Below are 18,694 nucleotides of genomic sequence, written 5' to 3'. Positions count from 1 at the left end.
CCCACGACTATTAATCTACTTTCTGTCTTTATGGATTTGCCTGTTCTGGCTGTCTTTAGTTCCTTTCTCCCCTCTTCTCACCAGCTTACCCCACCCTTCCCTTTAATATTAACAGCTACCATTTAATAAGTTTCTCTCTGGACCATGCACTGTGCCAAGTACTTCCCATATAGAATTTCATTTAATCCTTAACCCAAAAGATAGGTAATTATTATCTCTTCTTTCAGAAAAAGCAACGGGGGCTTAAAGTGTTCCTGTCACTTGCACGAGTGTCAGAGTCAAGGTGTTAACTAGGGTCTTCTAGACCCCGATTTCCCCACCCCGGCTTCATGCTCCCCCTCCTGGTCACACACGCCTGAGTCCCGCTCTCCCAGATCCTAAGTCCACCCTGATGTGGGAAATTGAGGACACCAGTGTCCTGGCAGCTGATTGTGGTTTGGCTGTTTCATAACCGTGCAGTAGGTATTTTACACTGTTGTGACAGTGATGCCAAATGGCTGCAATGGTTTTACAGACCTCTCAAATGGCACCTGTTAAAAATAGAGCTCCCAGATAACAGCGTCTCTGTGGGCAATCATTTGAGAACCAGAAAGAGCTCAAGATGCTCCCAAGCAGTTCGTGTTTTGGACATGCTGCTCATAAGGGAGGAAAACTTTAGTTTTCGACTGTATCCCTTTAGGATTTAATGTTGAAACACTTCCAAAACAGTAGTCATCTTTGCGGATTGCACCTTGGGCTCCTTCTCAGCCAGCAAACAGCTCCTGAACTTCAGTTCTAGATATTTGTTAAATACTTTTGTTTTGGTCCTTAACAGTTAGAGTATTCAAGTGTTAAGGACCCCGCATAGCAGCGCACTTCTGCCTGCATCTGTTTATATCTCCTCCCTGCAGCCTGAGGAGAAGGATGCAAACACTAGTCAAAACCATCCTCCAGATCAGCTAACAATTGTAAACTAACATCTTCATTCTCTGGACTGGCATCCCAACACTGATGTCAGCAAATTCTCAACTAAAACAGGTCCTAGAGCCCTTCCCTGTGCGTGCCTATCCTGGGCTTTAGATGTCCAAGGCCAGCTCTCCCATGAGCAACGATTCTGAGCAACCCAAACCCAGGTCTCAACATTGCCCAGCAGTCTGGCATCTAGTCCAGAGGACTCTTTTTGGCAGATCTATGCAAGGATGCAAAGATAAGAGATTTCAACAGCATTTCAGTAAACCTTTCTGAACTAGTTAAGTGTCTGAAATGGAAAATGTCAGAAATACAAACTGAAAAGAAAGTGCCCAGACTTAATATTTATTCAGTGATACAGTAGGAAGATTATAAGATTATTTAATTTATATTCCCACTAATAATTGAAAAGCTCTTCCCAGAGGATAAGATGAGATGCAAAAATTTGAAATAGCCTGCACAGTGCAAGTATTTATGCACTCGACATTCAAAAGCATACAATTAATTTTCTTATAAAATTCTGTTTCTGTATTTTAATCTTGTGACAAACCCATGGTTGTTTCCATGAGAAAATAACTAGAAAGTACCATCAATATAATTGGGTTTTCTTTTGATATTTTTATTTTTAAGAAAATTTGCCTAATGAACAAATAAATAAGTTCTGTACTTTTTGCTCCTGATTAAAATCCTCAGACTCCTCCACACTGGAATGCTGAATGTTTACATGTTAGAGTAAAGCTGACTTTCTTACAAGCTAAGGAGAAAAATAAGAGTGACTGTCACTTTCCTACAGGAAGAATACTTTCCACAGGGAGCTCCAGAATCCCAGTTGCATTCCCTGGTGGATGCTGCTAACGGTGATGATGCCAGATATCACTAGGCAATAGATTGCACTGAAGCAAGGGGATCATTAATTGCTTCAAAACAGGCATCCTGGCAAGGCCTTGGCAGAAGCCAGACGGCTATGAATGAAATCCACCTGGATGCAGAGTCTGGACCTTCCACAGTGAACAGATCTGTGCACAATTAAAGAACCAACTCTGTTTCATTTAGCTACTTGATCTATTCAATTGTTCGATGGTTCTCAAAGTGTCTGAACCAGCAGCATCAGCAGCGTCTGGGCACGTATTTGAAATGCTCTTTCAGCCCACCCCAGATCTTTTGAATCAGAAAAACCGTCTATGTTTTTACAAACCCTCCAGTGATTCTCATGCATTATCAAGTTTGGGAACTACTGGTTTAAAGATACTTGTGACAGAGAGGGCTACTTTGTGTGTGTGCCCACCTGTGCAATTCCTCACTTGGCACACCCGTGTCACAGCAACCTCCTGGCATCCTGGGTTCCTGTGTGAGCTGTGGGGGACTAAGGTATTCATCAGCTTCTGGAATAATGCAGCCCAGTCCTTAGGAAGTTTTCCCTCAGTGGCATACTGTTTTCCGTTTTTCCATTGGTGGAAAGTGTTGCCCCCAGGTGGTTCATATGAACCTTGCAGTGTGTGAAGCTGACCAGGTCACAATTTAGTAATGAAGAAAGCAGAATGCTAGAAATGGTATCTTCCAGGATTAGTAGTGAATTGAGTACTGAGACAGCATTAAAAAACGAGCACATTCAATAACCAGTAAAAGTAAGAAACAAACAGAGCTGGGAGGGTAGGGAAGATCGACCCAGGGGAGAGGCGGAAGACAGGAGATTTGGAAAAACAGTTTCATTTCTCCTCCTTCCTTTCCCACAACCAGATCCCATCCAGGCCCAGATTACTGCAGCTCCAGGCTTAGGTCTGCCTTTACTCCCACAGCACCGCTCTGCCATTCACATCCGTTGGGTCCCCTGATTCTCTAGGCCAGGCTCCTTTAAATATCTTCCTCCTTTGGAGAGTTTAAGGAGCCCCTTCCTCTTGGTCAGACAGGCCCTTTCCAGCTACATGGGTTTCATCATCTGTGCAGGAGTCAGAAGGAAGCAGCTGGTTTGCAATGTCCTGAGCACCAGCTGGCTTTAGGTTTATATGTAGGATGTCATCTCCCAAAGAGTGTTCCGGAGAACACTCTCGTGAGAGCGTTCTCACTCTTTGGGAAATGACATCCTACATGAGAACACTAGTGGCCCCCCAACTGTCTACACAAAAATATGATTCATCAATTAAATTTGAGAAATGCAGGTGTGGGGAGGAACAAACTTTCCTCTACCCTCAAGGTTCTTCTGGCTGGTCTAATGATCAAATAGACATGAGACAGATTAGCAAGAGAAAATAACCGAATTTAATACATACATATATATGGGAACCCCAAGAGATTCAGAAGCAGAAAGGGAGCTTGAGGTACCCAGGACCTTCTGAGCTAGGGATGAGGTAGTATACTTTGGGGACTTCAAAGGGTCATTGCAGGATAAAAATAGACCTTTAGTAAATAGAAGTTTGTCTTGCCATATAGATAGGTCAAAAGAAATTATCTCAAATAATCTCTTATTATGAATGAGCAAGGCTCCTAATTCAGGTTCTTCTAGATAGGTAAAGGGAGTGGCAGAAGTTTCTCTGGAGCCTAAAGCTAAAATTGCCTTTAGCTCGAAGTAATCTGCGAACCACTGATATACATCTTGGGGTAGTTCATTCCAAACTCCTACACAGAACATACCCAATCTTCCGCTTATAAATTTATGTGCAAATTAGCATGTGAAAGACAAGGCAACTCCTGCTTCAGAGCCCAGATATGTCATGATACTGCCAGCAAAGTGAATTGAGCCAGAAAGACAAAGGCAGGACCAAAGGCAAGACCTGTGTAAAGGATGGGTACATGCCACATCCTGAAGAAGGCATGGAAAGGACTTAAGGACATACTAGATTTAGAGGTGGACAATATCTACCCAAGCAGAACGTTTCGTTTTTTATTTCTTTACCAAATACCCTATTTGTTCTTGTCAAATTTGGGCATTTGCAGCAGAAGAGGGACGCAATGGGCAAGGCCCAGGACCAGTGTTCGGGTCTGAAAGTGCTCGGCTGTCTGTTTTCTGAGGCTGCCTGTTTTCTGAGATCGTGGCTCTCACGGCTCCCTCAAAAGCCATTGTGAGCCTTATCTGCCTGTATACAGGGTGTGGCAGTAGGGAATTCTGCTATCCGCTAGGAAAAAAACTGCCTGTGGCTGGGCAGTGGTGGGTTTCTAAGCACGTTTTTGGTCTCCTCTTGGTCTCAAATGGCTTTTCTCTCTCATAGTGATGAACCACTGTTGCTCAGTTGTCCTTTTGCTTTTTGCTAGTAATAACGACTTTAGATGTTTTCCTTTTGGCTTATGAGGATATTTCCCGAGGCCATTTTAGGAGTGGATGGACTCCCCTTGTTGTAATGGCAGCCAAACAATGTGGTTTTGAGTCAGCCTCTCGCTTTTCCTGTACATTTCACTGTTCCTCACCCTGGAGCATCTTTGGGCTTCGGAGGGTTGGAGGACATAATTGCCCTGCAGGTATAATTCCTTAGAGAAAAAAAGAATTTTGAAACCTACTCATGTGGGCAACCAAAAGGAAATTAGGTTTCAATTGTTGAATTTTAAGAGAAAAACTATTTCACTAGTCAGTTGAGCCATAATTACTTGAAATGTTAGGAATCACATTTGTTTCAAAAGGACACTTGAGCAGTGGTGTCAAGGACAGTGGCTCTGACAAGATACTTGCATTGTGAATGTTTGTGGTTATGATTAGGCCTTGGAATACACTTTGCAGTCCAGGGTTTTTCTCTTTTTCTGAGAAAGCATCACATCCATCTCAGTAAAAAGTACATCCCTAACTCTTTAAGTCTCACATTGAATCTCTACGTGGTGTCTACCATTTTTAGCCTGGACACATTACTCGTCAGTGTGGAAAAGTAGAAAGATCTAGCACCAAAAAGATGGACTTCAATCCTGGCTCTTCTATGTCAGTGAGATAACCTTTCATCACCCTGCATTCCTTTACCTTCAAAGCAGGAATTGTTGGAGGATTAATCATAATAGCGACCATTCATCGATTTACAATAGCATGGGCCAGGTACTGCTGCTAAGGAATTTACGTAAATTCTCTCATTTAATCCTCCAATATCAAGTGAGATCCTTTACCTTTGGGCCGAGAAGGGCTTTCCAAGCACAAAGTCATCAAGGACAGGCCAGAGGAAGCAAGCTATTGACTTTTAACTACATAACAGATTTAAAATGCGAAAGGACTAAACACCCTAAATATAAAATTTTCAAAACTCTCAGACCTTTATAGAAAAATAAGTAAAGCTGAGAGTAAATAATTCAGAGAAAAGCAAGTACAGCAACTAAAAATATGTAAATATTTAATCCCCCTGGTAATCAAAGAAATTAAAATTAAAAACGCATTTTGCCTATCTAATTAAAAATGACAACTTTTTTTTTAAGTGAAAATACTCAGTGTTCGCCAGGTTGTAGTGAAAGCTGCACTCTTTTATGTTGCTGGTGGGCATGTAAATTGGAACAGATTTCTCTAGAGCAAAGTGACAGAATGTGTCAAGAGCCTCAACAAATGTTCACACCCAGCTGATCTGATAATTCCACTTCCAGGAACTTATCCTGAGGAAGTAATCAGACATGTGGGCAGGAATTTATGTAGAAATGCGAACTCCTATGTTATTCTTAATTGGATACAGCCCAATGGCTAACAATAGAAGGTAACTCCATAGGATATAATTATATACGGCATTAAAAATTGTTTTTAAAGCATTTTAACTGGTGTGAGGTAATGTAGGGAGGAGGCAAGAGAATTAAAATCAAGCCACAATCAGAGACTGCAATATGATCAGCCATGCAGCCGGGCCAGGAGGACGCCTTCAGAACAAAGGAAGATTTCTGCTGGGATTGCTAACAACCCATTCCGCCACACCTGTGAAGGAGAAACAGGTACCAAGAGTCATTCCCAATGGCTAAACCGTGGGAAACCTATAGATTAAAGGCTGAGAACTGCCAGCAGGCCTTTCACTCTACATATTCTTACCTTTTTACACTACATACTCTTCCCCTTCCTCACTATATGTACATATCAAAGGAAACGGGAACTACAGACTGACATAAACTGAATTCCCTGAACGCACAGGGTCCCTCTCAGTTCCTTTGTCTCTCACTGTCCCTCTCACTCTGCCTCTGAGAGGAGACCACACTCTGTGGAGTGTTACCCCTTTTCTTATAAACTTTCCCTTTGACTCTAACTTGACGTGTGTGTTGAATTCTTTCTACACTCTGCCAAAGGACCCTCTCCTCTCAGTGCAGGGCTTGGCCTCCCCGACCCCCCACCCCCACCCCCAGCTTGGGGAAATTTGCCCTGTCCTGCATCAGAGGGAAATTATCAAAATATAGTAAACAATATGATCTTAATTATATGAGATAAAAAACTAGAAAGAAATATACCAAAATGTTAGTCATCTGTGTTTAAGTGGTGGGATTAGGGGTGGTATTTCTATTATTTATACTTAATTTGGTCAATGGGATGGGGGAAGAGGGACAGAAAAGGGGTAAAGATTGTGTATTATAAAATAGTCCTCATTAAACTGTTAATGAAGTATTCAGGTAAAGAATTGTAATGTAAATAGAAATATTTTTAAGGCCTTCAATATCTATAGCTCTACTGAATAAATCAGGAAAGACAGACACAGAATCAAGGATATATTCACATATTCACACTGGGAATAGGTGTTTTCTCTAAATAAAACCTTTTCCAGATCTCAGGCTAATATTGGACACCAGCGTGTTGTCGAACATTAGTCATTAACACTCACGTTGTTATATACTGATTTCATTAGTTGGATGTTCAATTCCACGCAACAGTTTTCTGACTGTGAAGGGCATCGAGAATCTTGATGAATTGAGAAATAGGTTCACTGACTACATTCAATCTGCATGAATTGAGAAATAGGTTCACTGACTACATTCAATCTGCATGCATATTTGGGGAATCGGAAATGTATTAATTTGAAATAAAGATGTCAAGTGATGTGGTTCTGTTTTGGCAGGACCGTCACAAATCCCAGTCCTGCATGTGTGGAAGGGTGTGTTGCTTTAATTAAGGTTCCCAGCAGTCAACAGGCTGTCAATCGGGAACCATTGGCTTAAGCGGTATGGCACTATCATATCTTTTATTCTGTGCTGTCCGATACAGGATCCACTAGCCGGAACTCTTGAAATGCATCTAGTATGACTAAACAAATGATTTTTTACTTTAATTTTTAATTTGAATGTAAATAGCCACATGTGACTAGTAACTACCATGTTAGGCAGAGCAGGCTTCACCTACAGTACGATGCCCTGCACTTGGGCATGAAATTAAGCCATTTTTCAGTCCGCCCTTCCAACAGGTTGTGCATTTTGTCACTCTGGCACAGTGATGCTCAGATCATGCCTCAGAGCTTTCACTGTAACTTCTGGTACTGGTGGCAGCAGATGTGGCTCCAGAACCTCCTACTGAGAGAATCAGGGGCCATCATGCCTTTGGTAGCCACACCCAATCACGTGAGAAGGGTTTTGAAGCATAACTTGCTCAGTGTAGTCTTCATCTGCCTGCTCAGAACATGAAATCGTGCTTCCACAGCTTTTACAAGCCCACAAAACAGGAAACCAAAATCTCATTCTCACTCTAGGATTTCTAACTCATTATGGGTTTTTTTTTTTTGTAGTTGTTTTATTTTTAACTAAGGAAATCATTCTCGATCTTCTCTCTTGTTGTTTAAAGGGTTTAAAAGTTCAGCATGGTGAGTTTTTATGGGACTTTTATCGGAAGGCAAGTGTTGTAATGTTGTAAACATATCCAAATTATCGCAGTCGTGTAGTTTACCAAATTCTTTCCTATGCACACCGACCCGACTTCCCTTCAAACTATGAAACAGATGGGTTCAATTAGAATTCTCCAGCTATTCCAAACAATATGTTTCTCATAGTCTAAACCTGGTGAGATCAGTAAACTTGAACAGAAACAGTTGTCCCCATCAAGACTGAAAGCTGGGTGGCAGCAGGGGCTATGTCTGTCTCTCCAGGGCTCTATTCCAACATTATAGTGTGGCACTGTCCCATAGAGGTGCAGTGCATGTTGGGGGAATGATTTAATGTTCTTGCCATAGAGAAAGTGGGCTGAAAGGATGCTATAAAGAAGAGAGAGGACAGGATCCAGGGAAAGGCCCCAGTTGGGATAAAAGCTATTTGATTTAGGACAAAGTGCTTGCCCTCCACAGCTTTACTCTGTCATATCTAGCAGGTAAGAAGAAGAAAGATCACAGCACCAAGTAATCTGGTTCTATCCTGGTGAAGATCATTTAGTACCACAGTGATGGTTTCCTAGACTATCGTAAAGGGCTCTGGAGAATTGAAATTGCTCACAGAGGTGGAACCAGGAGAGACTGGTTTAATTTCAGCTCTTAATAATTTAAATGCTCTTGTGCTGCAGCCTATTTATTTACTTTTTGTCTAAGGTTACAATTCTAAGAAACTTAGCAGTTAGACTGCCTATGGTTGTGATATATCTGCCCACTTATCAGCAATTTTTATTTTCTTGAAATTTTAGGCACAGAAAAATGAGAGAGAATCTATTCGACAGAAGTTGGCACTCGGGAGCTTCTTTGATGATGGCCCAGGAATTTATACCAGCTGTAGCAAAAGTGGGAAGCCAAGCCTTTCCTCTCGGTGAGTGTTCTTTTGAATTGATTTTCTGATATGTACCTAATGGATTTTGTCATCTGACTACATATTTAATAAATCTTTGACTATTTTTTTTTTTCATAATACTATCACCTTTATTTGGAGTCTGGACAGGCCTCTCCCCACCTGTTTCTGGGGCTCGTTTTCTGGGTTTTAGTTGTGGGGTTCTTTTGGCCCATTTACCCAGCCACTTGAGGTCAGATTTCTATATTTTATTTTTTTCCAGACATTGTACTGATTTTGCATTGCGATGGGGGAATCAAGGCATACTCTAAAGCCAGCTGGCTGATGCTTAGAGAAGTGTGGCAGACCACCAGATTTCCCATTAAGCAGTCCCAAAGCATCCAGCATCACGCCCCTGATACATTTGATTGCAATGAATACTGGTAACTGAGAAATACAATTCCCACTTTGATCATTTAATGTTTATTATAGAACTTAACCTGTCCTCCAAGTGGTTTTTCTTTATCTTAATTTATTTCAAGATATCATTGCTCATTTATTGATATTTATTCTAGGATATCATTGGCTATTTGCATAGCTTCTAATTCTAAATAAAATATATTAAAATTATAGTTTTACCTAGAAAACAGGTTTGTAGACCAGAGCCTCTCAAACTTTAATGTGCATGCAAATCACCTGGAGATTTTGTTAAAATGCTGATTTTAATCAGTAGGCCTGAGTGGGGTTCAAGATTCTGTATTTCTAACAGCAAGTGTCCATGCTGCCAATTCATAGGTCATACTTTGCCTAGATAGTCTGAAAAATGAGCTATTATGTATATCGGTATTCCAAGTTATAAAGCACATTGAACTTTGTTTTAATAAAGATGGTTGTAACTGATGACCCATCAGCATTCTTTAGATGCCTCCCCAAATGTCTCTTTCTGTCAGAATGACTCTGTCTTCCTTTGGGCTCTTTAAGACAAGTACTCCCAATGTAAATACTAGGTATAGTTACCATGTTAAGCCAGGTGTGAGAGACACATGATAGTATTCATGCATTCATTTGGCCAATAGACTTCCACTCTCTCCTTCATGTGAGGCCCAGATTTAGACACTTTAATATCTATTTCTGAGCAGGGCTTTCAATAAACTATGTACTTCAGTCTGATCCTTAGAGATTTATCCAAATCAGCAAAAATCAGAAAGCACGCATACGCTCCCATATGTGCATATTCAGGAGTCAGCATAGGTGGTTAGTATGTCAAGATGGGAGCTGCCATTTGGCCGTGCCAAATAAGGCCTGTCTTCCTCAGCTGGGTACCAGCTGGCTCATGGCATTCCTTCGCCCTTTTTCTGTGTCATTGCAGAGCTGGAAGTGACCTTTCCCTTTGCTATAGAAGTTCCTGTTTCCCCTCCCAGTGGGATGTGGCAGGAAGAGCTTTGGGGACCTGGAGGCCTGAGGATTGATTGGTCCTAGTCAGTTTCTTATTTTGAGACTTTAACAATTTACTTACTTTTATCATGCTTCCAGTTTCTTCATTTTTATAAAATGAAGGGATTGGACCATATAGTCATATAGATCTCTACTACTGCTCTCTAATATTCTCCAAAGTGCCAAAAAGTTTTCTTCTAGAAACTCCATTTCTCTGCTCAGCAATGTCTTATCTCTCCAATTCAAAAGGGAGATTTTTGTCTTTTAAATAAAAGTTAGATAGGTATAGATATATACGTACACACATACCTATGTGTGCATACCTACGTGCATACATATATGCATACATACATACATATATGTGGCTGTAAAAGTAAAATAGAATTAATAACTGTGAAGTATAATAACACAAAATAAAAGTAGCAGGCCCCTGTCCCATCCCTCTCTATCCTTGTCCCACTTTCCAGAAACAATAATTTTTAACTCCTTGGCTGTTTCTTCCGGTATTTACGTCCATATCTCTAAGTAAAATGCATATCTTCTTAGCATTTACTTTTAAATGACCATCTTTTGACTAGAAATTTGGGACTTAACTCTCTCTTACATATATACATATATTCCAAACCCTATTCTCCTTTCATAGTTATTTCACAATTTGGGGTCAAATAACTCTTCAATGTTTACATTATTAAAGTCATATATTATTCATGCTGAACCATGCTACAAACTATTATTACTTGAGTAACTGTTTTGTTTGTCTTGAAATTAAAATCACCCCACTTTTCCCTTTGGCACTCCATGATTTTGACTGCTATGTTACATTCCCCTGTGTGAATGTATCTGCCACTCTTCTGATGACGGGCTTTAGATTCCAGAGGTTTTGCTCTTGTAAACAATTCTGCTCATACTCATTCTTGTACATCTTTTACTGTCTGTGTGCAAGAGTTTCTCTTTGATGTACACGTAGGAGTGGAATTATTAGGGAAATATATGAATGCTCACATTTAAAAAATAATGCCTGTGTTCTAAAATGGTTACAACAAGTTATGTGCCTACTAGCAAAGTTTCAGAGATCCTGTGGATCCATAACCTTTCTAACACTTGATATTGCCCATTTCTTTTTGTTAATTGAATGGCTATCATATGGTATTATTAGCCTTCCTTCTTTCCTCTTCTGTAAAATGACTGTCTGGGTCTTATTGGATTCTTCGTGCTCTTTTTTTCATTGAAGTTCTGTAGTCATGATACTGGTCCTTGATAAGCTGTGTGCATTGCAGATACCTTCTCCCAGGTTGTAACTTGTCTTTTCACTTCTTCAGTGTGTCTTTGATGACCAGAAGTTCTTAATTTTAACATAGTTAATTTTTATCAAACTCTTCTTTTAGAGTCAATGCTTTTCTGTCTCTTAACATAAGAAATCTTCTATCCCAAGGTCCAAAGACATTAATTTAGATTTCTTACCAATAGTTGAAAGTGTCGATTTTTATAAAAAGGCCTGTAATAAATCAGGAGTTGGTTTCTCGACATGATATGAAGAGAAATCTAATTTCATTTTTTTTCCATATACATAACTATTTTTTCTATCATAATTATTGAACAATCCCTTTTTTACTCACTGATCTGATGATTTCTGTAGATAGTAGACATTAATGGGAATACATTCCGTTTGGGTGATGAGTGTTTCTATCCCTGCACCAATACTGTACAGTCTAATTACTATAGCTTCCTAACGTCTAGATAGGCAAATCCCTCTCCTTACTGTTTTTCTTAGGGAATGTGCTCCCTGCTTTTGCTTTTTTATTCTTCTATATAAATTTTAAATCATTTAATCAAGTTCAGCAAAATACTCTCAGGATTTTGACTGGAAATTGCATTGAATCTATGGGTCAATTCAGGAGAGAATTACATTTTCACAATACTAAATCTTCCTATCCATGAACATGGCCTGCCTCTCCTTAATTTAGATCTTATTGACTATTTCTTAAAGTTTTATAATTTTCCATTTAGAAATAATGTACATGTTTTCTTGTATTTCCTTCTAGATACTTGATACTCTGGTTTTATCTTAAATTCTCTTTGATAATGCTTTCTCTTTGTTTGCTTCTGGTGAACAGAAATGCAAATAAGTTTGAATACTAGTCTTACTTTGTTACTAGCCAGTCACTTTGTTATTATCACTCCTATTATTTCTCTATTCTCCTGTTATTTCTAATAAAGTTGTCTGTTCATTCTATTGGATTTAAAAACAATATCATCTACAAAAAAATAGCAACTTTATCTACTTCTTCCCAATCCTCGTGCCTCTGGTTTCTTGCTTTGTTTTAAGCCCTGGGTAGGTAAAGTACACTAATACTTTGAGTATTAAAAATGGTAGTAGTTGAAATCCTTAGCTTATTTCTCATTAAGTGGAATGCTTCTAATGTTCCCTATTTAAGGTAATGTCAATTTTATGTTTTCTTTAATGTTTGTTTTTATGAAATTAATGATATTCCCTTCTATGTATAATTTATAAATAATTTTTACCATGAATAGGTATTTAACTTTATTACATGCTTTTTTCTGTATTTCTTGAGATGATTATATGATTTACTCTATTAATCTAATAATGAATTAATGAATCACTTTTATAGATCTTCAAAATATTAAACGATCCTTACATACCTAGTATAAACCAAAATTAGTTGAGGGTATTTATTTTCAGACATTATTGGATTTTATTTATAATATTTCATTTAGGATTATTATATTTCTATTTACGAGTGACATGGGTCTGTTATATTCTTATAATATTTTCTCTGGTTTTAGTATCAGGGTTATGCTGGCTTAAAAATGAATTGGCTACTATTTCCTCTTTCATATTGTCTAAGAAAAGTCTGCGTGATATTGGAATGGTCTGTTTTTCTTCTGTATAAAATCATCTGGGTCTGGTGTTTACTTTGTGTGTTTGCTTTAACTGCTTCTATTTCTTAAACAGTTTTAAGATTATACACACTTTTTATTTCTTGTGTCAGTTCTGATGTTATATTTTTCTAAGAATTTGTCCATTTTGTTTAAGTTTTCAAATTTTTTGTCATAATATTTTCTCATTTCACTGAAGGTTTAAGCAATTTATCTTCAAGAGATCTCCCCTGACCACGTAATTAAATGACAAACGCCCAACTTACCTATCATTTTCTCTCCTCTTACCCTGCTCATTCTCTTAGCCTGATTGTTTTTCTTCATGGTCCTGTCACTACCAAACATTGCATTAATTTTATACATTTTTATATATTTTTAAACTGTTCTTTGTTTTTCTCTAGCACTAAAATATAAATTCCAAGAAAGCAGGTCTGTTTGTTCACCACCATAACTATTGCCTAAAATAGTGCCTACTACATAGTCACTAAATGTCTGTTGAATTAGTGAACTTTGGTAAACTTTCCTTTAGAATGGTCAGGTAAACACAACTCTTTCATTAGGGTACATTAAAAGTATCTAAATTTTTTTCCCTTTGGATTGTAAATTACCACAGAGAAGAACTCTCCAGCTCAGTCCTAAGGAGTTTTAAGCCTGGCTACCAGTGTTTTAAGACTTTGGCAAGGGAATGATCGAAGGTTCAGCATGCAGAATTTCACTTTATTCTCTTGTTTCAAAAAGTCCCTTCATTGCCCCTTCAGCTTTGGCTAAGTGTGCCCTAGCCAGAGCTCCTCTGATTCAGCCTCTCAAGATAATGAACTTCCTCATTCTTCTGTCTGCAGATGGACAGGACAAATAGAGGATCTCAGATAGTCCTGTCAAGTGTCATATCAATCTTCCTTTGTATGCAGTCCTATGCCATTTCCCTGCCTTCAGATGTACCCAAGCATTGTCCAAGATTCTACAGTATAAATGCACGTGCTTCCTCCACCAGCCAGCCTTGCAGGCATCTAGCAAATCGAGATAGTTTGGTCAAATATCTCTAATCCATCTGCATTTTGTTTTCCAAAATCTTTCCAAACTCCTTTGTGTGCTGTTGTCTTCTTTTACATTTCTTTGTTCATGTTGGTTTATGCTTTCTTTCTTCCTTTAATATTATTTTAGTAGGATTTCAGAGAAGAGTAGATAAATACCTGTGTTCAGTATGTTATGTTTAAATACAAGTCTCATGAAAGTTTTTATTACTTTGAATAACAGAAATATCTCAAATAAACTCCTGTGCAGAAACCCTGTATGTAAAACAAAACAATCCTCCTCTGGTTTAGTAGGACCAAAGGAGAGGAACTGGGATACCCCTGCCCAGAAAATGCCTTTCCCATCATTTTCCTTCAGTGCCTCTCTACATCCTCCCCCTTCGATACCCCCCACCATACTTCCCCTTTGGGGCCCCTTTCCATCCCTCCCCTCCAAGCTCCCAGAGCCCACCTGAAACTCTTCTGGCAGAGCAGTACTTGAAAATCACTAAGTCATCTATCCCCTTTGGAGACACAATTATCTAAACACATATGCATTTCACAGTAGCTCAGAACAAGCTACACTTGTTGACTCGCCATAAGGAAGATTATTTATATCCTGTTCTTTCAGATGTTTTTATCTGCACATGCTGGGATGAGATCATCTTCTGTGGGAACACGATGACTTTTTGGAAACCCTCAAGGATGATGATTAATCATGACACTTAATGTTTCTAAGAAATATTACTTTATCCCTGTAAGTTTAACGTCTGCAAAGACTGACTGTCATTTTCCCTCATCAGCAATAATGTAGGAGAAAAGCCCTAGGAAGTGTTCAGTTGCAATTGTGTCACTCGTATTCCCCATCTCTATTAGAATTAATTTTTTTCTAATGTATTATTGTCCTGAAATTCTTTGCGGAGTTAGAAATACCTTACCTCTTACTTACAAAAGTCCTTGAGAGATGTTAGAACTCTGAGGTCCCCAGTATGGTACTCCAGAATATACCAGGGCACATGTGTTGAGTTAATTAAATAATCAGAACAAGGTAAATCATCTATGAATGTACTACTCTGAAGAGCTCACTCTTCAGTTTTAAATGAGGGCTGAGGACTTAAAATTAATCGGCCAAGCAATGGATTCTGAAGTACGGAGCTTACTTTTAAGGCAGGGTCTACCCAAGTAAGTGGAATCTTTGGCAAAATCATGGAGTTCTTTTTATGTATTTTAAAAGACGTGCATTTACCTGTAAAAATTAATTTCGTGCACATTATGTGAGAAATTTTGAAGTATCATGAAGGTCTTCTAAGAAGATGGATTTAAGCTACTCCTGTGAGTACAAGTCCTTCTCAGCTGTCCTGTGGGTTTCAGCCCCACTGAATTTTTCTAATTGGTGCTATCTCCTAAAGCACTTTTTAAAAGAATGACAAGCTCTTAAATGTAAGCTAGGCTTACAATAATCCCATAAAGATATTTCATGCCTAATACTGCAGCAAAAGAATTTTTAATATTGCTTCATAACTCAACTAATTAAATTTGACCTATACTGAAAAGTGGCAAATATAGGAAGTGTCATTTTTTTCTTCAAAATTTGCTAATCCACACGTAATCAGCCTTTTCAATCTGAGACTAGATGATCTTTGTTATTTCTTTTCTATTTAAAAATGTTTCGGCAAAAAGCTTTTAAAAGCTTAAAAGGAAATGAGAAAAGTGAATTACCTATTTTGGAAATGAGGTTTATAAGAAATATTAGGTATTCTCATATTCTTGAAAAATATTTCTTTTCTCTTATTACTACTATCATACTTTCCTATGAAATATTTTTATTGACCAAATTAATCTTGAATCAGCATTATATTTTGGATTCTGAGTTTATATAGCTAAGTATTCTTAAAGTAATGGAAACTGGCTTGGCTGCTATGAGAACACAAGACAGAATAGCCATTAGTGATACATCCAGGAAATCTTTCATTTTTCAAACATTAGAACCTGGTCTGACATTGTGGAAAAAACTTTCTCTGGCTTCTCCATTCTCCTTTTACGTTGCCCCAAGATAGATTTTATTTACATACAGATAAATATAAAGTATGCGATGGGATGATATAACCTAGAATATTCTGTACTCTTCTCTCCAATATTGTGAATATTATGAAAAACAGAAATTCCCCAAGAGAGCTTTAAGCAGCTGGTTTGAATAATGATTATTGTTTATTTATCTCAACCATGCCAACCATCCCCAAATCAAAACCCATTTCTTTCTTGTTAAACTCTTCGTATTAGTAATTTCAAGGTACATGTCATGGCAAATGGTAGTTTACAAATTCTTTTTTTAATATTATTTGAAAAGTCATTGGGTAATCTACAGAAAACCTTTTTTTTTTAATGTCCTCCTCCAAGGATTACCTATAGTATTCTAAAATATTATACAATTTTAAAGGTGAAGCAAGATTTAAAGTGGATCTTTTGAAGAGCAATAAGATTAAAATGGCAAAACAAATTAAATTATGTAAGCAGTTCTTTTCTTTCAGCTATCTGAAAGAAAAGCAAATTGGTATTTGAGAAATTTTCTTTGTCTAATAAATAGCTTTGCTTTACAGTAATGCCAATGACCCCCATTTAATTAGGTGCAATTAATTTTGTGCAAGCGAAATTTGACATCTTGCTAGAGGCATAACCAGCTGTACCCTGTCTTATGAATTTTTTTTAATCACCAATGAGAATTCATTGTTGGAGCTATTGCAAAAGGGTGGATAGCAAGAAGAAAACGACCACAGGGCTGCATTTTGTATTTTAAAATGACTCCAGTGGACAGCTGAATGTTTAATTAAAAGAGATTCTAGGAATGATTTTCATTGGTGCATCATTTTTGGCAAGTTATCATGACTTTATTACTGCGATTTGCACTCCCTTTGGACAGTGCTCACACACACATGTCTGGACACGCATAGCTCCTATAAAGGAAGACTAGACTCCTTTGAGAGTTTACAAAAGCATTTGCTGCTACTAGAAAACACTCTGACTTGGGGTGAGCCGTGTCACCTGAAGGTTTAACACGGTTCTTTTGTTCAATGTTATAAAATGTCCTGTGCCCTCAGATTATTCTCATTCAGATTATCACATGCATGAAAAACCCACAGAAGATATTTCGAAAAACACCTGCCAATTAAATGGTGATGACTGCTAATACTTAGAATTTTTATTTTAGTTATTAAAAGAGTCCGTTTAAGCTTATTTGGGTATGCACTTTTATCACATGTGTCTTTTGTGCATACAAAAAAAAAAGAAGAAGTGAAACGTGTTGGTTAAGATAGCCCAAAACCCTTTTCACATTCCAAATCCAATACTCTGTTTAACCACTTTTCCTCAGAGTTGTCAGTCTTTGCTTTTCTCTACAGTGTCACCCTGTGTACCTTCAGGAGAGACTGTGCATCACCTTCTAAGCCACTGTCCTTATTCAGCAAGTTTTGATGCTGGAGCTTTGTTGTTCTTGTCAGAAGGCATGAACGGTCAACTACCAGAGCCAGCTTCTTCGTCAGTGATGCTTAACCGGTGTGTTGGCCAACAGGGTTACAGTTCAGTGGAGCAGCCCTGCCACCAGCTGCCTGGGTGGCCAAGATTGTGAGGCACATCCCGATTTTAAAGATGGCAAAGTATGCATAACCACACTTCATAGAATCAATGCAGTTCAGATCTACTGCATTCTTTTTAATGACTGCATAGACTTCAAATGACCACACAGATTAATCGTGAAAGAGAATGTCTTTGAGATAAAGCTTACTATGGAACCAAGCCTGAATGACAGCCCCCAAATTTTTTAAAACATGAACATATAAAGTAGTGAAAGCAGTGATTCAGTGTTCAAGAGATTAAAAGAATTTGCCATTTTCTCAAAATCCAGTCCTACCCCTCGAAAACATATAGGCATTGACTCTCCAACTGCCATAATTTTACCCCAGCTACAGGAACGTTATCACAGGTCTGGAAGGGCTGCGGCAGCTGAAACTCATCCACAGGTCAAGCAGATACAAGTTTAATCTCCGTCCAGCTGAGTGTAATAAAAGGCAGGCTGGCTTTCAAAATACAGACAGTTAAATGTATATCAGTCAGAGCCTATAATAGACTGCAGGTCCGAGGAGCAGACTTGGATTGAGATGGGGCCAGGAAGAATGTCAGAGGTTGAATCAGAGTCCATCCACAAAAATGTAAACTTGTAAGAAAATGTTTTTCTTGCTGTCCTCCAAGAGGATCTCCCAGCACCCTGCCAAAAACAAAAGCCCAGCCTGACTCATACGTGAGTCATGGTCCCTTGCATAGACACCCTTTGAGTCAGACACACAGCCATCCTCTTCCAGCTGTCAACCATTTAATCCTACTCACCTTTCCTCCAACACATAAGCGCTAATCAGCTCGCCCATTTTCTCTCCTTTTCCTTTTTTAATTTCTGCTAAATGCCCACACATGGTAACTCAGAGGCACACAAAAGAGAAAAATTCAAAGTCAATTTAATTTCTTCCACCAAAAATTATCTAGGTGTATTTCTTACCACCTTTCTGTGCATATATCTCCACATTTTGGTTTACGAAGCTGAAATCATACTATCCCTACTGTTCTATAGCCGGGTTTTGTTTTGTTTTTCCACTTAATGTATCAAGAACATTTACTCGTGTTCATAACTGTTCTATCATATATATTTTTTCACTAGCTGCATAATGGCTATTCATAGATGTCACCAAAATAGACTTCATCTCTTGTAAGACATTAGAGTTGTTTTCAGTTTTTTCTTTCGTTTATCTTAGTTTTGC

General features: G+C 38.4%; 1 protein-coding gene across 9 annotated transcripts in view; it reads left to right on the top strand.

The window, feature by feature from the left end:
• The window catches only part of SCHIP1 (schwannomin interacting protein 1), a 133,902-nt gene that overhangs the window by 98,693 nt on the left and 16,515 nt on the right, over positions 1-18,694 (top strand). For all 9 annotated transcript variants that reach the window (XM_039857446.1, XM_039857448.1, XM_039857443.1 and 6 more), the window contains one exon: positions 8,474-8,592. In XM_039857446.1, coding sequence (XP_039713380.1) covers positions 8,474-8,592 — 119 coding nt within the window. The remainder of the gene's footprint in view (positions 1-8,473; positions 8,593-18,694) is intronic.

Source organism: Pteropus medius, unplaced genomic scaffold (assembly GCF_902729225.1).
Source record: "Pteropus medius unplaced genomic scaffold, Ma_sr-lr_union100, whole genome shotgun sequence".
NCBI lineage: Eukaryota > Metazoa > Chordata > Mammalia > Chiroptera > Pteropodidae > Pteropus > Pteropus medius.
The sequence above is the reverse complement of the archived record's forward strand: the minus strand, read 5'-3'. Positions and strand labels throughout refer to the sequence as shown.